General features: G+C 39.0%; 2 protein-coding genes across 2 annotated transcripts in view; one reads left to right on the forward strand and one right to left on the reverse strand.

The window, feature by feature from the left end:
* Nucleotides 1-349: 349 nt before the first annotated feature.
* On the reverse strand, nucleotides 350-17,660 carry LOC139719988 (uncharacterized). Its single transcript, XM_071631365.1, has 10 exons — nucleotides 17,410-17,660; nucleotides 15,807-16,339; nucleotides 7,741-7,834; nucleotides 7,007-7,110; nucleotides 6,240-6,339; nucleotides 5,586-5,662; nucleotides 4,263-4,362; nucleotides 2,869-2,940; nucleotides 1,886-1,954; nucleotides 350-1,085 (listed from the first exon to the last, which is right to left on the reverse strand). The coding sequence occupies exons 1-10, from the start codon at nucleotides 17,509-17,511 to the stop codon at nucleotides 999-1,001; spliced, it is 1,338 nt and encodes a 445-aa protein (XP_071487466.1). The 5' UTR covers nucleotides 17,512-17,660; the 3' UTR covers nucleotides 350-998.
* A 231-nt stretch (nucleotides 17,661-17,891) lies between these two features.
* The window catches only part of LOC139720004 (uncharacterized), a 41,254-nt gene continuing 37,808 nt past the window's right edge, over nucleotides 17,892-21,337 (forward strand). The window contains exon 1 of the mRNA XM_071631379.1: nucleotides 17,892-18,543. Within this exon, the coding sequence (XP_071487480.1) occupies nucleotides 18,231-18,543 (313 nt within the window). The 5' untranslated portion in view covers nucleotides 17,892-18,230. The remainder of the gene's footprint in view (nucleotides 18,544-21,337) is intronic.

Here is a 21,337-nt window from a genome sequence, read left to right on the forward strand (position 1 = left end):
TACTCTTTTTTCTATCCATCTTGCATTTAAAATTGTATATACGTATCTACCTGTCAATCCATCTAGTGTGTAGTTATCTATCTATTGATTCTAATAATTTGTTATTATTACTAAAAATCTTGTCCAAATAGATTTTTTGTTTTAGTTTGCTAGTGCATCATAGGGAGAATTGCTAGATGCCACCATTCCCATTATTGTGGGTCTTGCCTGCATTATCTATGAACAAAAAACATCTTCACATATCTGATATACACTTGTATACCTCTACCGAAGAAAGCAAGAATGTAAATACAAAAGTAAGGCTAATTGCAGTTTGTAAACTTTCATCTTTATTTACACGCTCTCTTTCTGTATATACTGGTACACACAAACACTCAATATACATGTATAATATTCTGTCATCACATACCAGTTGTCTACCGGTATACTGAATTTTCATCTTTCACATTGGCCGAATGGAGAAAGTACTGCAGAGGTCATTGGTTGGATGTACAAGAAAGAAATCAACAAATATATAACTGTCTCATACAAAGTGAGAAATATGAGCATAAAACCTTTTTAAATTCCAGAAACTTTAGAAATCATTCTCAAAAAAGTTTCTGTGTAGGCACCACACACTGCAATTCAACCACGTACATGTAAAGTGTACATAAAACTGGACCCCATGGAAGGCCAGCTAAAGCAGCTGAATATGGGCTATCCAGCCATCTTGAACAGATGGACACTGAAAACAAAAAACAAAGCAGCAATTGAACTCAAACATTGATGTTTACAGAGCCTTTTAAAAGATCATGTAATTTGTAGTCCAGCTACATATTAGTGTGGTGTGTTAAAGTCTCCTTGCAGATTGAAGTTTCCCCTGACTTGGATAATTGTCTCAGAATGCAGTAGTCTCAAAATATGACACAGATCACAAGGCACAGTTTTTCAAACGTATTCCAATGAACGTTGTAACTGGTACATCGTTCAATGCAATGTTGCCGTGGCGATGCTCTCCATCACCTTGCCTCCTCTTCCTCCTCGGTCTTCCTCTTCTTGTTCTTGCGCAAGAAAGGCTCAGTGAAGCTGTCGCACAGTCTCTGTGCCTAGCGGGGAAAATGATAAATTGAAAGAAAAAAAAAGTGAGGCATTATTCACAAGTACAAGTTCACTTGGTTGGTCGATGCAGGAGGAGCATTGCTGTAAAAAAGAATTACAGCATGTATCTCAACCACACAGTCTCTGATATATAATCACATGCTGTCTTCAAATCAAGAAAGGAAGAAATTCTCCTCTAAAACAAGACAAGTAATTTAAATCCACTGTTGTTTTACTAACTTGCCCTAATGGGACGGTATAGTTTTGGTTGAGATGGGGCTTCGGGTTTCCAACTTTTTTTCGTGAGATAATGAGAAACCTCTTATGAAACATGAAAGAGCATATGATTCTAAGAGGAATCTTAAGTCTATCTGATGGAAAACTGGTTTAGAAATGGCTGAGATATCCAGGACAAATGATCCTAATAAAAGGTGGGACCCAACTTTAACAAGGATCACTTTGTTTTACTTTGTTATGGGATATCTCAGACATTTCAAAACTGATTTTCATCAAATAAACTTTGAATTCCTCTTAGAATTGTATGCTCTTTAACATTTCGTAAAGTAGTTTTGAAGTATCTCACAAAAAGTTAAAAGCTGAATCCTCATCTTAACCGATACTATACCATCCCTTTAAAAATGTCTGCGTGTGGTTGCAAAGGTTGTATATCTGTCATGGTAAAATTCAAACAAGTCACAATTTCTCTGCATCTGACATAGTGGTAAATGGAAATTAGCCAAATAGAAGTGATTTATGCACAGTGCTAAGTACAGGCAAACTGATGTAGGGAAGAATAAGAGCAAACTACCTTTTGTTGTCCAAAGCCAGGCAGCAAAGCGAGCTCTTCCTTACTAGCTGCAACCACCTTGTCAAAAGTCTGCAGGAACAAAGAAGCAAGACACCACACAAACAAAATGATATGCCAATGGGTGATACTGTCTGTTTTGATGCAATCAATTCCCAGAGTAAAAAGTCTTCAGAGAGTTGTAATTACAGACAAAAAAAAAAAAAAAAAAAAAAATATATATATATATATATATATATATATATATATATATATATATATATACTGATTTGCAGAGCATTCTTCACAGTAGTATCATCAAAGAATCCATACTGAAAAGACACCATTATATCACATTCTCAATGCACACACAATATTGGCCTGGATTGAATACTGTAGAAGCTGTTACTTTCGCGAGGGTTTAATTTTCACAAATTTCGCGAATCACAGTTGGATCGCGAATTTAACAACACGCAAAAATGTCTCCATGCGCCCTGTCAGTAGTGCATTAACGTAAGCGTCGGCGTCAATTCGCAAAAACAACATCTCGCAAAAATGTCTATGGCCTCGTCATTCGCGAAAATAACAGCGTATACAGTAACCCAATACCAAGTCATTGATGGGCATGGCATGGTGAATAGATCTGTGGAGGTTTTTGAGGAATGAGTCTGAAATGGAAAATTGTTTTGAATGAGATGATAAAGTCAAAACAAGGGGATTAGCAAAAGTCTGTGAGAAAGCATTATGACAGTCATGGCAGCTTAAAAGGTAAGTAGGGCATCTAATGATACATTCTGAATAACCATTTTGGGTACGCTGGATTTTTTGACAAATCAAAACCAGAGAAAACAAAATATATATGAAAGAGCAACCTCACACTGATCACTTTGCAAATAAACCAAATCAAAACAAGGTATGAAGAAAATGTTGTGCATTACAACTAGGAATCAAGAGGAGACTCCACAATTCATATCATTTGTCATATATTCATATTGTTGGATACTGACCCCATAGTTTGCAAGCAAGGTGATAACATCGGTCCGGTTCACGGATTTGACCGTCGTCAGACAGTCCGTCACCTGTGGAGGAGAAAATTGTGTGCGGCGTACAGATGTGAAAAATGACCTCATCTCTGATCGCTCCTTGATTCAAGGCAGATGTTACAAATACAATCACTGCCTTTGAGTAGGGAGTCGGCCTAGATGGAAGCACGACAATGGTGGGACAATATTATGACATTACTTCCGAGGCATGTAATACAATCGTACAACCATAACTGGACATAACACCAGTTTATTCAAATTCATGAAATTTGAATGATTATGCAGTGCCCGCTGCATGCTATAAAGATTAGAACCAACACCTGCTGTCGGACGGAAGCTCGGAGATCTAGTGGAGATGACGCCTGTCCGGAGATCAGGAAGTCATAGGTTCGAATCCTGCTCGAGTACGTACGCCCATGATTTTTTATCATGGCTACTACTAAAACACTGATCAATTCAGTGCTTATTTATTTCGATGTAGGGCAATTTGTCAATCAGTTGCACAAAAACCTCCCGACGGAAGAATTTCATGAATTTAAATAATTACGCAGTGCCCGCTGCATGCTATAAGGATTAGAACCAACACTTGCTGTCGGGCGGTAGCTTGGTGGTCTAGTGGAGATGACGCCTGTCTGGAGATCAGGAGGTCGTAGGTTCGAATTCTGCTCGAGTACGTACACTGTACGCCCATGATTCTTTTATCATGGCTACTACTAAAACACTGATCAATTCAGTGCTTATTTATTTCGATGTAGGGCAATTTGTCAATCAGTTGCACAAAAACCTCCCGACGGAAGAATTTCATGAATTTAAATAATTATGCAGTGCCCGCTGCATGCTATAAGGATTAGAACCAACACTTGCTGTCGGGTGGTAGCTTGGTGGTCTAGTGGAGATGACGCCTGTCTGGAGATCAGGAAGTCATAGGTTCGAATCCTGCTCGAGTACGTACGCCCATGATTTTTTTTATCATGGCTACTACTAAAAACACTGATCAATGCAGTGCTTATTTATGTCGATGTAGGGCAATTTGTCAATCAGTTGCACACCAGTTTATATCGATACTTTTTTCGTCACATAGGCATAGACCAAAAAATTACTTCTTAAAAGGTATATCTTTCTGAAGGAAAAAATTCAAGAAATTAAAGACACTAATGTAGCCATGAGTGGTAAATGTTACAGCAGTCATGAATATTTGACAGCAGCTTAAGATGTATACAGCTTAAGATGTATACTATTCCTAGACAACACACGTCCACCATCACGCTGAGCCTAGCCTAATCCCTTGATGAAGTAGGTCTGTAGGCTGCCATCGAAATTTGCACATGTCGTATACAAAGTGACCTTTGACATCTTACCTTTGACAGGTGATCTTGCTCGATTTTCTCCTTCAGAGCATCTGCTGACTTATTCTCATAAGCTTTGTAGGTCTCAAGGTAGCGTCCAGCTTCTTCAGAACTACAACAAAAATTTCATGAAGATTAAAAGAAATCAAACAAAAGACAAAACGTCATTCTGGATGTTGAAGATCAACACATACATATTGTATCTCTCTACTAAAAACGTAATGTACAAGGAAACCCTACTAAAATGAGTTCCCTTACAATGAGGATATGCTTCTAACGAGGTGAAATTGATGATCCAATTTTCCACTATGGTATTTAGCTGGTCTCTCTCTCTCTTTTTTAACCCTAAAAGGGCCGGGGGGGGGGAATCCGCCCCCCCCCTCGATGTTTCGCGCTATAATTCTGCAACGCGAGAAGGCCTCGTCGCGAGGCTTCTTGACTTTGTTTGTTCAAGTCTCGCGCAACTTTTGAGACCAAATTTGCGACGTCCGAGCATACTTTTGCGAAGCCACGCCCGTTTTTGTAACGGAATGTCGCCCCAAAACGGGCACAATTTTGTGATTTTGTGTACATTTCCTATGGAAAACAGTGCTTTGTCATGAAAGTCATAAAAACCTTATTATTTTTACAATTAATCACTTTCATTGATTAGTTTTGTGCTAATTATGGTAGAAAAGTGGTCAGTGACAATTTCCAATGAAAAAACAAAGAAAAAACTTGAGTTGAAAAACAACGAAATACATAAGAAATTCTGAAAACAATAAAATACATAAGAATTGAAATGAGTTTTGGAAGTTTTTGTGATGTACAATTGTTGAATATGCTAAAACAGATTTACAGATAAAAAATTAGACTCTCAATGCTTTCAATTAGGCTAAAATATGATCTTGAGCCTAATTTGCATAATTAATTAATCAAAATTAGAAATTGATTGTTTCAAAAAATCTGATGACACAATCTTGTTGATTATGACGCGGGTCTCATGCACGCAAAATTTCATCGCGATCGCACCACCGAAGGCCGAGACAAGACAAGTTACAGCTGAGAGAATGGGCGCATAATGAGTTGCGCAGCACCTTGAAGAGTTCACACTGAGTTCTGGGCACCTGGTGATATAACAAAATATGAAATATTAGCCTTGGTCATATTTGGCTAAAAAGCTGGGGAAAAATAAGAATAATACAAGAATTACCATTTGCCTTTTTTAGCTGAAATTTGATGGCTATTCTTTTTACCACCAAAGCAGAAGGACTGTTATTCAACATTTTTCTGAGAATTTTCACAAAAGAGTTACAAATCAAAACAGCACAGCATACAACTCATACTGGTACCAACCTCCACGCAAGAATGAGAGTGCAGTCAGCTAGAATAGCCAGACGGGCAAGTTCTTTCACAGAATGGTGGGGATCTTTCTGCACATAAGAAGAATAGACAAGGTAGAAAATATGTGGATTGGTAAAATTGAATCATTCAAAACTGCTTTTAGCACCACTTTGACAGCATATCTCGTACGACACAAAACCATGAAGGGAAATTAGATTTTGTGGACTTGCATGTCATGTGTTCGCATATTTTTGTTGTTCTATGCACTACATCTTCTGGTTATTTCTATGTCCACATGATACCTCATGCTACGTTAATGCAAGCTACAAACTGGTAATGGTATACTTACAGTACAACCAAACTTATCCACTGGCACAGTTTTCCAACTTCACACAGCCTCACAAGAATATGGCATCAAACGTCATCCCAAAACTATTGCAAAATTTTCACCAATAATCTGAACAAAGGCATTATGTGATATAGCAGTGAAGGTATGATATCAGTTGTTTTATGTTCTGGTTACACACCAAGTGATCAACAGCAATAGTCCTGCGGCCCTCGGCGAACTTGCTATACAGCCACTCATTTTGATTTGAGCATCTAACAAATGTAAAGAAGAGACAATGGTACAAAGAATATCATCAGATCTCTCGACCTTGCACTTACTACATCAACTTGCACTAGCAGAACTCGCAGGTCAAACCTGTGGCCCAGTTCCATCAGACGGTCGTGAATGTAGTTTGGGTTGAGGTGGTGATAGCGCAGACTGGGAAAAAAATTATAAATGACCCATAACTGGCTATGATTTACTACGAGCAACTTGGAAAAAAACTGAAGTCTTTCATTTGTAACTAAGGTACAGTAACATCCTTTGATAACCATAAATTTTTCTGGCAAAATATGGACACTTGCTGAGAATGAGTAATAGGCTGATGTGCACAACAGTTGTTGTTGGGAAACCCTATAAAGCAGAAGCTATAATTCATGACAGGTTTAAAGAAGATTTAATGACATGCAATTAAGTTTTACATATGAAAAAAAAAATCTGGTTTAGAAATGATGACACCTTTTCAGTAAATAACCAAATATCTATTTCTATCTTTAGTAAACAGCAACAAATAAAAATAACAAGCTCACACACACACATTATACTAAAGGGATGTCATTTGACAATGTTACGGTCAGTACTGAGCAACAGTTTTTTGATTACTTCTATTTTCATATTACCCGTATATGGCAATTTACTCTGATGGGAAACTTACACTGGGTACAGTGTACCAACTGTGTTGAGCCACAAGATGACATCCCTTCTACATTCTGTGTGTTACACAGATACCGAGGTCAAATAAGTTCCGGCTGAATTTGAGACTTTTAATGGAAGTTACCAAATTATAACAATGTTAGCAGAATTAGCCCACACTTTGCTCACTCACCTGAGGTAGAAAGCGCATGCAGTCCGGCCCACCACGTAGTCAGGGACGATGTCGCCAAACTCCCACGGGACGTTGCGGATGTACTTGAGGATAGGATTCCCCCTCTGTGGAAGGATTTCAAGGGAAAAGGGAGGCATAGGAGCCACTCAGTTCCTAAAGACAATCTTGATCTTTGTACTATTTAGAAAGGTAGACTATTCATAATATGCAGTTGCCTTTTGAAATGGCTGTGTCATCATTGAGTACAAGACTTAAAAGTGGCTAATTTTTCCCAAAATTGACAATGAAGCATGCTTCTGATTTAAGTAGGATGGCATAGCAGAAGCACACACACATATAAACACTATCATATTCATAGTTTTATCATTCTTACAATTAAAATGCAAGGAAACAATGTGAATTTGACAAGACATAGCTGAGTGGTAATACATGACTCCATGGAGCCTATGTTTGGCGCTCAATCCAAATGTTCGAACCAGGCGGTTCTTTCACACCGGTTTGTGATAAATTGCACAAAATAATTACAGCTAATTTGAAAAGGAAATAATTCTGACAATGATTAGCCTTGAAACCCTGGTGAGTTTAATGATCAAGCATATAAAAAGGCCCAATAAAAATTATCAGACTGTTCATGATATTCATTTGAAAATGGTTCTCACGAAGGTATCCAGGAGACGGCAATACCCGTGAATTTGGAGCCTCCTCTACAAAAGAGGGTAGTTACTCTCACTCACCTGTCGTGGATTCACTATGATGCTGTTTCCAGATGCTGCTTTGCTCTGACCTGCAGATGATGCGCCACCAGCTACTGCTGAACCCGATGCCTGCCTGTACCATGACAATATGTTGATATGCGATACAGTGATTCCCTAGATCTCGATCAGGGGTATTCTCATGTGTCATGCATTGCCTCTGAATAATCATAATAATAATACTAATGATGATGATGTTGATGATGATGATGATGATGATGATGATAATGATAATAACAATAATAATAATAATAATAATAATAATAATAATCATCATCATCATCATCATCATCATCATCATCATAATAATAATAACAATAATAACAACGAGATATGAAACTCGTCACACTGAAGACGAGTTAGGTGATACGCTTGGGGTCATCAGATGTCGGTCATCCGTGATCGACAAAAAAAAAAGAATGTAATATAGCACCTTGAAATTATAATGAAATACTTAGTTGAACTTTCTTGGGCCTACATTATTCAGATCACATTTGTTTTTCTGTCACACAAACTAAGTGGAAATTCTGTGCGTGTGCGACTAAGTCGATTTACGGACTTTTTGAGTACGTACAGTGCATAAACTTAGACCCCGTTTACGGTGCGGGGCTGGGCCGAGCCGCGGCCGAGCTGCGGCCAAGGCCAACCTTAATTGCGAGGCCGAGCCCCGCAATTTAGTCCGTTTACACTGCCAGGCTCGGCCGCGCTTTTGATTCAAGCCTTTCAATATTTTGTCGTAGTGGCGCTCTACTTGTAAACAAACGCAATTTGGTATTGTCTGGTTTTCAGATTGTCTGGTTTTCAGATCCTTTGCCAACTGAATTCCGTGGCGACGAAGTCGCCGTTCGGGCAAAGGCCTATGCCGAAGGAGAAAATCCTTTGCAGGACAAAACCACCTTAAACTATACTAGTTTTCGACGTTGAAGTGGTTAATATCCTGAATAGCGAAATAGTACAGGCGAGGGTTTGGAAGCCAGACTAAAATTGGCCGCGCATTTAGCCCAGTTTGCGTTTACACTGAGAAAAAGGCCGGGCGCGACCGCGGCTCGGCCGCGACCGAGACCACCTCCAGAGCGTGGCCTAATGCGAGGCCAATTTTGGCCCCGCATTTGGCCTTTTGCGCGTTTACACCGAAATGAAGGTGGGCTCGGCGCGGCCCAGCCGAGGCCGAGCCTCGCACTGTAAACGGGGTCCAAGTGATCCTCGGCACGTACAAATAAAACATGACAATTAAGTGTTTATAACCATCCTGGCTTTAACAGTGGCCTTTTAAAACATGACCTTTGACCATTATTTACATAACCAATATGACTCCCTCTAATCTCGCTATAACAATGATCAGTTCAGAGAGCTCTTACAGCTATATACAAGCTTGTGAGATTTACCAGCAGTAAAACCAATGAAGCCTCCGATACAAAACAAAGGATATAGAGCAAGTGAGTCTGTTTACATGAGAATGTGATTTATCCTGGACGAAAGTGATACCTCAATTAAAGAGAAAAGGGCAAAAGAAAAACGGGCCAAACGTACGGCTCTAGCGAAAGAGACATCACCTTTAACCATGTAACTATAGGTCTCCTCCAACTAAGAGTACACTTTGAACGTAAGCGTATACGTGAATGATAATTTATGACGATCTCACGTGAATGATAATTTATGACAATCTCACGTGATCGACACACATTCAAAGGGGACAGTTAGAAGTGGAAAGAGTGCTTAATCGTGTCATTAATTCCTAATCAATGACACCGCTACTATAGGCATATCATAATTTCTCATCTAAAATCAATGGCCTATAGGACTCATGCACCATTACTTGTATCGTGCATAAACTTTGTTTTTTAAGCTTTGAGTGAAACGTGTCATAATATAATTCTGTAATTCCATCAACAGTGATTGATATAATAAAGAAGAAAGATATATCACCGTATTGAACGCTTAGAACCTAACGGGGGGGGGGGGGGGGGGGGGTATTATAGCATGATACTCGGTTCTTTACTGCCCAGATGCCAACAACACCCATCACCCACGGCTACGAATAGAGAAACAGCCATGGTGAAAATAAAACTTTGCTTTCTCGTAGGCAGAATGACACAGAATCCCGTCAAACACACTTTTATTGGCAGGGATGGACATGAAAAAGTTCATTACTAATACTAAACAGCGTATGCATTCTATTCATGTGGCGCGAGATACCTCTATAGCAACATAAAGCCTGTCTTCAACTCCGTTGGTCGAACAATGACAACCTGAAATTTCAAAGAGATGAGCGAGACGCTGTATACACCTGGCCTAGAGTTAATTTATTCAGTTCTCATTCCTACTTCAAGTTGGGTTATGTTATTGTAATCATTCCCATCTGCAGTATAACAAAACCAAAGTGAGGGAAAAGGGGAGAGAAAAACGAGAGGTGGCAAAAGGAAAACTGCATGCACAACTGCAATCCATATCATTGCATGTGACAAGTGAAGCAAATGTATTAGTTGTTATAGCAGTGTTTTATGAGCATAAACAGGCAAATAGACAGACAATGTCAAATATAAAAACCATCAATTTAATGTCAGAGAAGATGGTAAACAAGATGCATTGAAACTGTAACTAAATCGCTGCTCTTCTACTCGGTCACGGAATGTCCAACTTTATATTCAACAACAACAAAAAAATGTTAGGGGAAAGAAACAAATTTAGATATAACATTCTTAAATTAAAAACAAGAAAAAGGAAATGTCCACGTCAGGATTTAAAAAAAAAAACGCCGCAGGAACATGCATTATATTCTAGATGGGAATACGGTCTTGATGCAAAGGTCCAATGATTGTCCAATAGATTACTTTAAAAGCAATCTATGGTTCCCTTACCATCACCAGTACGACACCACAATGACGTCTCTAAAATCAATGGTAGCACATTTATCATTGCATCGTGCATTAACTCCCTTTTCCTAAACTACCAGTGGAACGTGTCATATTATAATCATTGTGTATTTCGATGAGTAGTAATTGACTTTAAAGAAGAAAGATAATGCAAAAAATTGAACGCTTACCACATTGCTTATAGGGCTATTCCAGTTTGGTACTGATCTGTTCTATTCTCCCAGATGCCAGCAACATATATCACCTATGGCTAACTAGTGAAACAGCCATGACAAAAATAAACGACAGAGAACCCCGTCATAATCACTACACTTGGAAAGGTGTTGCCCGAAATTCCTCATTATGAAGCAATATCAAGTCACTTCCTTCCCTGCCTGTCTTTAACTCCGTTATTTGGTCAAACAATAACAACCTGGAATTCCAAAGAGATAAGCGAGACGCCATGCACCTGGACTAGACTAGTTAATTAATTCAGTTCCCATTCCTGTTAGTTATGTAAACGTACACGCTCCTAAATATCCTGCTACAGTATAACAAGAACACTATGAAGAGAAAGGGAAAGAGAAAACGAATGGTGGCAAGCGGGGTACTGTTTCAAGGGGCAATTTACAACATTACGTGTGACAAAATTAATGAAGCAAACCCAACCTCCAAACTCCAATACAAAACAAGGGAAATAGAGTAGCTTTGTTCATGACATCAGAGTGAAGCTGAACTGCAGAAAAAAAGAAAAAAGAAATAAAAGGAAAAAGTCCTGCGGGACTCGATTAACTTCTCTCCTTCCGGTAGGGCATTATAAACACGCAGCGTGCTAAGCGATTCTGCCACACGGAAGATCCGAAGATCTTGTGCGAAACTTAAATCTATCTATGTATGCTATACACAACACAAATTTACATTGATATTCAGTAGGGATATTGTGTGTGTGTGTGTGTGTGTGTGTGTGCCTGTGTGTGCCTGTGTGTGTGTACGTTTACATGAAAACGTGATTTCTACATGGACGAAGGTGAATACTCCATAAAACAAAAAAAGCAAAAGATATTTTGTTTCGTGCTCTCATGGGGTTCGAACCCGTACGTGTGCAACCTCACGTCTTTTGTGACGTCGCCTTTATCCTCTCGGCCATGTACGTCTTGACGAGAAAATATGAGGAACGTAAGCTTATATGTGAAAGATGATTCAGGAATCGTTTGGTCCACATTCCATTCTCATTTTCAGTTTTTAGCTGCAAAATTATCAACCTGATGAGGAGATTTGAAAAAAATAAAATGCATGATTACTGCAGCTTATTGTCTGAGCTACCACATACTTAAGTTTCAGAGGAAATGGAGCAAAATCAGCTGAGATAAATGTGCTTAAACGTTGTCAAGTCAATGCATGGTTTAAAAAAACAATCACCTTCCATAGACATAACACGTCAACTTGTCTGATTTTGAGTCTTTACCTTTAATCACAATTTGAAGTATGATGGTAAGTCTTCTCGAACTAAGAGTGTGGAACGGAAGCTTCTACGTGAAAGATGAATCCTGACGATCAACCGTGACTGACACATCTTCAAAGGGATCAGTTATTACAGGTGGAAGCCCTCGTGCCAAGATATTGTCTCAGCAATTCCAAAGCAATGATACCCTTACATTTAGGTATACCATAATTTCCCTCTGAAATCATTGGTATTATTCATGTACAATTGCTTGCCTTGTCCATAAACTTTGCTTTACAAACTTTCAGTGAAACGTGTCATAACATAATTCTGTAACTCCATTAGCAGTGATTAACTACATAAATAAAGATATATCAAATTGAACGCTTAGCGCGTATAACTAAGGGGGATTTTAGCCTGATGCTGTGTTATTCACTGCTCAGATACCAACAACACTCATCACCTACAGTTACGTATAGAGAAATAGCCATGACGAAAATAAGGTTTTCCTTTTCTTTGGCAGATAGACACACAACCCCTTTGAACACACTATAATTGACATGGAGGGACATGAAAAAGTTCATTACTACTACTAAACAGTGATGCCTTCTACTCATGTGGCACAAGATACCTCTATAGCAACATAAAACCTGTCTACAATTCCGTTATTGGGTCAAACAATAACAACCTGGAATTTCAAAGAGACGAGCGAGACGCCATACACCTGGCCTAGAGTTAATTTATTCAGTTGCCATTCCTGCTCCAGTTGAGTTATGTAAATTATTTTCCGACCTGTCTTGTGCAGTGTAACAGGAACAAACGTAGAGAAAAGGAAAGAGGAAACGAAAGGTGGCAAGCGGGGCACTGTATACCAAGGGCAATTTACAACATTACGTATGATAAATTTAGCAAATTCAACCTCCAGCCTCCGACAAAAAAAAGGGGGGAACTTGAGTGTCTGTGTGTCGTGGGGTAATGACATCGGAATGAAGCTGAACTGCCAAAAGAAAAACAAAGAAAGAGAGGGAGAGAAAAAAAATAATAGCGTCCTGCGGGTCCCGAACATCTCGTCCTAAGGTAGTGCATAATGACCATGCAGCGCGCCAAGCGACTATAAAGCCACACGGCTGTCCCGAAGATTGGATGTGAAATTTATATCTTTATACCATAATAATATATACAACATGAAAAAGTTCATTACTACTACTAAACAGTGATGCCTTCCACTCATGTGGCACAAGATACCTCTATAGCAACATAAAACCTGTCTACAACTCCGTTATTGGGTCAAACAATAACAACCTGGAATTTCAAAGAGATGAGCGAGACGCCATACACCTGGACTAGAGTTAATCAATTCAGCTCCCATTCCTGCAAGTTATCTAAACGTACATGTTCCTACCTATCCTGTTACAATATAACAAGAACCAATGAAGAGAAAAGGAAAGAGCAAACGAAAGGTGGCAAGCGGGACACTGTAACAAGGGGCAATTTACAACATTAAGTGTGACAAAATTAATGAAGCAAACCCAATCTCCAAACTCCAATAAAAAACAAGGGAAATAGAGCAGCCGTGTTCACGGGTTACGTATACTTGATAAAATAATACGATAAATGACATCGGAGTAAAGCTGAACTGCCGATAAAAAAAAGAAAAAGAAAGAAAGAGAAAACTCCTGCGGGAGTCGAACTTCTCGCCTTCCGGTATGGCGTTATGAACACCCAGCGCGCTAAGCGATTACGCCACACGGCTGTCCTGAAGATCTCGTCACAGTGCTGACTGAGATGGCGCTATTCAACTTCCCACAAGTGGCCGCGTGGATTCGACCAATATACAGTTGCAAAGAACAATCGGGAATCGTTCCGTACAGATTGCATTCTCATTTTCAGTTTTTAACTACAAAATTGTCGACCTAATGAGGAGATTTGAAAATATAAAATGCATGATTACTGCAGCTTATTGTCTGAGCTACAACATACTTAAGTTTCAGAGGAAATGGAGCAAAATCAGCTGAGATAAAGGTGCTTAAACGTTGTCAAGTCAATGTATGGTTTAAGAGAAAATCACCTCCCATAGACATTACACGTAAACTTGTCCGATTTTGAGTCTTTACCTGTAATCACAATTTAAAGTATGATGACGTCATCAAATTCCAAAACCATGACATGGACTTGAAAGGCAAATGTTCAAATTACAACATATCCGAATTTGGGATAATATTGAGCTTAAACAACAGAGATACGAGCAAATGAATGTCAGAAACAGTACCTCAAAAAAATCAATTCCACTTTTTTTATTTAAAATGACGATATGATCACGTCATCGAGTTTTCCTGGCAATATTGATACTTGGAATGTTATTTACAATTCATATGCTTTTGTAATATGCAATAGAAATATAGGGTCAATGGACGATTTAAAGAGCTATGCCGAAATAAACAAAGACATGTTTTTTCACTATATTTGCAGAAAGACGCGCGCGCGGAATTTCAACTTTGACGCCAGTGCATTTCTTTGTTATAGGTCAACATCGATCGGAAATCAATGGATATTGTTACTCAAAGTATCAGGAACCCAAATCAGTCAAAAAAAAATGCATTTTCATGTTGCTTACGCCCTCTGCGCGCGAAATTGCGCGGACGGACGCGCACGCGAAATTGCGCGGACGGACGCGCACGCGAGAAAATGTTTGAAACGCTTAAAATTGTCTGAAACTTCGAGATTTCCCATTGGGAAGTCGTTTTGAGCCTTTTAAAATTTTGACGCGCGCAAACGCGCGCGTAATGAAGACCTGGGTAACTAGCGTTAAAAAGTAAGATAGAGCGTGACCTGAACTTCATGTCCACCGAAAATGATACAGAAATGATATCCAGTTATGAAGTTATGATCGATCATGTGACAAGGTCCGAAAATCACAAAATGGCGCCTAGATGACGTCATAGATATGTTACTGTCATGAAAACCTTATTGTGGCTAGATTTTGTCATGAGACATGTTGACTGAAAATGTCATGTTATTCCGTAATGTCATTGTTGAGATATTGACGACACAAAATGTGGCAGAAAGAAAGAAGAATAAAAAAAAAGAGAAATTTTGACAATCACAATAGGTGATACGCTGATAGCGTATCACCTAATGATAACAAAGAACTATCAAAAGCATGCTATCATTGTACAGTGTACTGTGGTCAAGTTCTTAAAGCTCTGGTACACAGGTTCGGTAATGAAAATGCATGTTGCTAGAAAGTGTCTTTACACAACAGATCATGTAGAGCCAGTCGGTAGACCATCCATGAATCAACAGAAGTGTAAGACCTGCAGAATACCAAGTACACTGTATTCCACCGGCACAGATACACAGATGCACAACACACAGTGACAGGAGTACAAATTTATAATGCTATACATATTATGCAACTACATGGGATTTCTGGTTTAGGAAACTCAATCACTTTGTTATGAACAATCAAAACATATATAATATTCTGGTACTGATGTACTCATAAGACAATATGGTCACTTTCAGGACCACCATGAAAATGAGACAAAGCACTCTAGAGGAGCTGTTACTTAACACAGGCTTTTGAGGAATCATCGATGTAATTAATATAGAGGATTAGCATGTGACTTTGTCATAACACAGGTCATGTAACTTGTTGCAACTAACATTCCACGTGCAGACTTGTGCTTCTTGGTCTTGCAAGAGAAGAAGAGGAGAAAAGAGACCACACATCATGTTTATGTTCTATGACTTACTGCGCAGCAACAGCCGCGGGCACTTGGTATTCCTCTGCCCTTCCCAGTAGCCTGAACTTGTCTGCAAAGGCAGCCCCTATCTTGCCCCGCTTTTTGACAAAGTCTGCCGCCGACTGGAACTGGACTCTCGGCTTCGGGCCAGATGTTCCCGCACCTTGATCCTCAGACGTGCTGGCTGGAGGGTTGTCTGCTGTACTGGCATTGGTGGTGACTGCACCGGCAGTTGCTTCTCTTCCTGACGAGTTCACCTCACTGTTGCCTTGCCCAGTCCTTGCGACATCAGCACCGTTTTCCCCAGTCCTGTTCCAAATACTTGCACTCTTTTCAGAGTTGCTGCTCTCCCCAACACTACCAGCATTATGTGGCAAGTCTCCACCTCTACGGGATGATGATGCTGATGATGATGAAGATGCATTCCTCTTTCTCTCATTTGATTCTATCGGTCTTTTGCTGAGCTGAGCTGTTGATGCTGACGAGGATGTCGATACTTCCTGTTGCTTGTCTGAATGTTTCGCTCTAAAACTTGACTGAATCTGAGGGGATAACAGACATTAGAAATTCACAGAGCTCTGGCAAGTGGTTATGACTGGTCATACATGGATATCACCTTTAAACAATGCAAATTACACTGTGTTTCTCATGTGTACATTGTCTGCAGTTTAAAAATGTTGTGAGCTTTTGAAAAAGCTATCTATACTATAAATGGCTCCATTCAGAAAGACTTCCTTAATTATGTCCCCTTCCCCCCCCCCCCCCCAACTAAACTTTGCCATAGAGTTTCTATATGGTACCATTCTACCCTACCCTACCTGTACAGTTGTCAGTGGATGCACAGATGCATGCATGCACTTGTACACTGTATTGATATTTGGCAAGTGGTGGGGCCATCATGGGGTGTTGTGCATCTGTGCATTAGCTGACAAGGGTTGGGTAATTTATAGTAGAGTGGTAAGCCAAAATACTGTTTAGTGTAAGGGGGGGGGGGGGGGAGTTCCAACATTGCATATAAAGGAAGCATTTCCTTCCATTCTTACCTATTTCTAATCTTAAATAAATTACATTAAAGGGTGTGGACAGTTCTGTGGAGGTGAGGTCCCGAGGATTTAGCTTTTAACGTTTTGCGAGATATTCAGAAACCACGCTATGAGATGTCAAAGAGCATGCAATTCCAAGGGGTATCAAAAGTTTATTTGATGAAAATCGGTTTTGAAATCGCTGAGATATCCAAAAACAAGGTGAAACAAAGAGATCCTATAATTATTTAAATAAAAGGCGCGGCGTGGCCTGTCGCCTTTTATTATTATCACTTTTTTGGATATCTCAGCCATTTGAAAACCAATTTTCATCAAATAAACGTTGAATCCTTCTTCAAATTACATACACGCACACTCCTGTTACAGTGCAGTGAATGTTAGCTGTTTAGTGTTCAATTCACCATACGTCCGCGTCCTTCATCGTTACTACTTCATTTTAAACGAATGGGACTATCACGAGCCACACGCATAGATTACATGGCAATGATCCTGGCACATGCAACTGCAAGAAACAAAGTTGGGAAATCAGTTGGGTTTTTTTTTTTGTGAAGAAAATAATGTTACTTAACCTTTGGTCGATGTGTCTCATATTGAGCAATATCGGCAATGGAGGGTATGGCAAACTTCTTGGTTGCTCCCGATCCCTTGTCTTTTTTGGTAGAGTCTGCCATCGAAATCGCTTCTTGATCTTATTCTATTAAATGTAGTAGCACGTAGCTTGTCATTGCATTACTACTGTAACATTTGTACCATTACTCGTTCATCCTTAGGTTGCGCGTGTACTAGCACCTAGACTACTGTTTGTTTACACATGAATCATGATGATAGTGATGATGACGATGAATTCACTCAACTAGCAGTCGCAGTCTACCCGTAAACCGTTCGTTCTCGGTGGGCCGAATGTGAGGGCGAGAGCATCGAGCACGATTCGGCGAGCAGTGCATGCAGCAGCGCAGGCAGAAGTAGTGTAGAAGAAGAGGATTCGGACGAGCCGCCGCGCCGGAGGACACCACCAGTGAATCGAATCATTCTGCTACTTTCCATCGTGGGGCCCACAATTTCATAAAAAGGCATACTATAATGTAGCGTCAGTTACGCATTGTCGGTGTGAGGAGAATGAGCTACGCGACATATACGCCGTATGGCTCTACCACACGTCGCAGTGGTGTGTACGCTGTATGTAATCAATGAATGGTCCTATCGTATATCGATTTTGTTGGCAAACTACATGCCACACAGACCGTGAAACGCTACATACCATTACACAGCGGGACCTTCGCGCAACGCATATCGTGTACTGCAGGCAGGACAGACACGGGGAACGCTGCGCTGTCACTGCTTGCCCTGGCATACATACCAATGCACCAGTCCCGACGCACCAGCAGGAAAAATGGGGAAAACGGCGGTTCTACTCCTGGGACTTCTTACGGGATTTGTATCTCTGATATTTCAATCCGTTTCCCTCGGAACAGAATACTGGTTTGAAGGAACACTCACAGGGACACTGGATAGCCAATCTGAAGCACTGGCGGACTATTACGAGAACCAGACCAGTTTAAATGAAATTCCCGCATTGGTACGGAACCGGGGCTTGTTTAGTTTCTGTGGTTATTATTATGACGCTAATGCATCTTCCACAACTGTGCCTTCTCCAACAACCAGTGTGAACTTCCAGGCCCAGGGAGACTCAATACCTCCCTACGGTAAGAATTGAGAGAGGAATATATACTTGGCATTTTTATCACATAATCAGAAAAATATGTTTCATATTATATGCTTATCACTGCACTGAATATTTGCATTTTGATATTATTCAGACTGAAGCAGATAATGTACAAATGTGAGAATGTGTGTTTTTAAAAAAATTTTTTAGTGCAACTATCTACCTAGTACCTTCTGATATATCATGCATATTCACTAGGTTCTATTGCTCATAATTATTGACGAGTGTCTATATTCACGAATATAAAGGTATACAGTGTATGATGCTGTATGTCGTGATGCTGATATGCAATTCACTGTACGATGAACAATTTGTATTTTGACTGTTACAAATACACATACATTGTACATCATTGACATTGTAACATAACACAGTTTATAAAATTATTTCATCTCAAACAAAATGATTACAGTTGTGTGTGATGAAATGACAAGTTTATGTGTTAAGTACGTACATGTAGCCTTTGTTTAGTACATACACTGTAACATAAAATCATGAGGTAAAGTAAAACAGTTGCTTCTTTAGTCTGTTGATGACCGTTTACGCATAGTGTTATGCGATTAACAAGGGGTTGCATTCACAAGCTACACTGTATTTCCCCTTTACCCTTTACCTACCATGTGTGTACATGCAAAAGGAAAAGTTTCATAGATTTTTTTGTTTGTTTTCACCTTTTTTCAGTGCAGTAAGTCTGTTTTTCTAACACTAAATGAAATTTCTTTCATTTGAGTTCATGTGAGTGTCTGTAAACATGTCCTGAACTTTACCAGTACTTGAACTTTTGATTATTTGTCTTCCTTTTCTCAAATGCAAATATCATACATAATAAATCATAAGGGGAAGTACATTGAAAAACACAGGAAGACAAGGGAACCTTTGGGAAGAATGGCTTTCCATATAAGTATAAGGTCCCTCAAGCTCAAAAAAAGAAGCAAACAAAAACCGAGACTTGTGAGCAAATAACTAACTGCAACAACCAGCTATTCTGGGAAGTTATCATTTCGAGTTTGATGAAATTATTGGAGGTATAATAGGCCTAGTATAAATAGTAGGCCCTATGGCTATGCTTATTTCTTTTCATAGAATAATTCTAATGACAAAAAAAAAAAAGTAAAATGTTTTGTTGAACTTGAATTTGCCCCCCCCCCCCCCGAAAAAAAAGGAGATACACTGTGGGGTTAGATGCATTTGTACATGTTACACCGCAGAAATGTATTGTATTCATACAGTATAAGTTCATATAAGTTTTTGTATTGTATTCATATAGTGTAAGTTCATTAGACTTCTGTTGAAATATAAAGCAAGTACAAATGTAGTCTTTCACCATATGTTTGTACACGTATATTTCATGATATCCACTATTGAATGAAGAATCTACCTGTAATCATTCATAAAGTATCTATCCAAAATGTTTACATGTGGGTTGAATTTGTTAATTACATTTGTTGTACATAGATACTCTAGTAGTACTAGTACATAAATGATAATGACTATGAACATGGACCTGCAATGTATCCAATTCTATAGCACAGGTTAATCTTTTCTCATCAACACAGACTTGTATGTGACGGGCTTATGGTTGAATTATGAACAGATTACACTGTACATTGTAGTCAACCCATGCTGTTTTTGACCAAATTGACAAAACTGCCCTATTTGACCAACAAAGAGGAGCTGCTTTCATGATATCACAGTGTGATCTGTAAACACACATGAAATTGGTCATCTCAACCATGTCTATGCCCTTCTGCTGCTACAAGTAACATGTATAAAAATATGTTTTGTGCAAATAATTTTGAATGGCTGATCTCGTTTTATAATTTGTTTTGATTGTGGCTTTGCTATTGATTTTTTTTTTTTTTCAGGAGGATAAAGTTGCTTTACAACATTGTATTATGTACATACTGTTGATACCAGATTGTATGAATTGATTTTTTTTCCCAATGCACAGTTTGCTATGTCCACTTACTTATAACTGTTGGACATTATCCGATTCAAATAGTTTTGCAGTTAGTGTTATCACCTCCCTAATTATTGGTCGTGTATATTTAAAAAAAAAACACACACACACAGATTTTAGTGAACGTCATTCAAAATTTATGGTTTGAAGAATACAGAAAAGTGAAGTCCTAACAGAGAAAATGTGGATCTTTGGATTTGACATTTCTATTCAAGCTGAACCAGTGAGCACTGTCTTTGTACCACTGCAAGATATATTGTACACAAATTTGACATGGCAGAATCAAATTGTGAATTACATGTGTACATGAACCTGTATGCCAATATGCACTGGAGAGTGCCATACAAATATAATCTTTTTTCGATTGTCATCATCTTTATTGAGCACCCAATATTAGTTGTAGTAGTACTCGTACAAGTGGTACAGTTTATGAGATGAAAACAAAGAAATTATCGTCATCTCTCAATATTGATGAGAGAGGGAAAGGCACCACCATTAATATTTTATCTTATCAGTGTATGTCTCTAAGTCAAATATAAAGGCAGATACAACAAAATCATGAACAGTTTCGTTTTTTATTGCCGGATTTGCCAGGCAGGAGTTAAACTTAACCCATTGCTTATGAATAAAACAGTGTATACTGTATCGATGTACTAACTATCAAGAATTACTTGTAAGGGGCCTCAGAGGTAATGGATGAAATGTTGGTGCAGGCTATTGGAGAATGCCAATTGCTAGCTTCATATGAATTGAAACATGATAGAAAAAAATAAAAAAATCACAGGTTTATTCAAGTTTCTTCCATCAAATTCTA

The sequence above is a fragment of the Diadema antillarum genome, unplaced genomic scaffold, assembly GCF_040938485.1.
Source record: "Diadema antillarum isolate AM-2024a unplaced genomic scaffold, OU_Dant_1.0 scf00000119, whole genome shotgun sequence".
NCBI classification, from domain to species: domain Eukaryota; kingdom Metazoa; phylum Echinodermata; class Echinoidea; order Diadematoida; family Diadematidae; genus Diadema; species Diadema antillarum.

Excerpts from the sequence above, each read along its gene's own strand:
- LOC139719988 (XM_071631365.1), bottom strand. The coding sequence starts at position 17,511 with ATGGCAGACTCTACCAAAAAAGACAAGGGATCGGGAGCAACCAAGAAG. Across the intron at positions 1,955-2,868 it reads CCTTGCTTGCAAACTATGGG|ACTTTTGACAAGGTGGTTGC; the intron begins GTCAGTATCCAA and ends TTGTTCCTGCAG. Across the intron at positions 1,086-1,885 it reads CTGGCTTTGGACAACAAAAG|GCACAGAGACTGTGCGACAG; the intron begins GTAGTTTGCTCT and ends TTTCCCCGCTAG.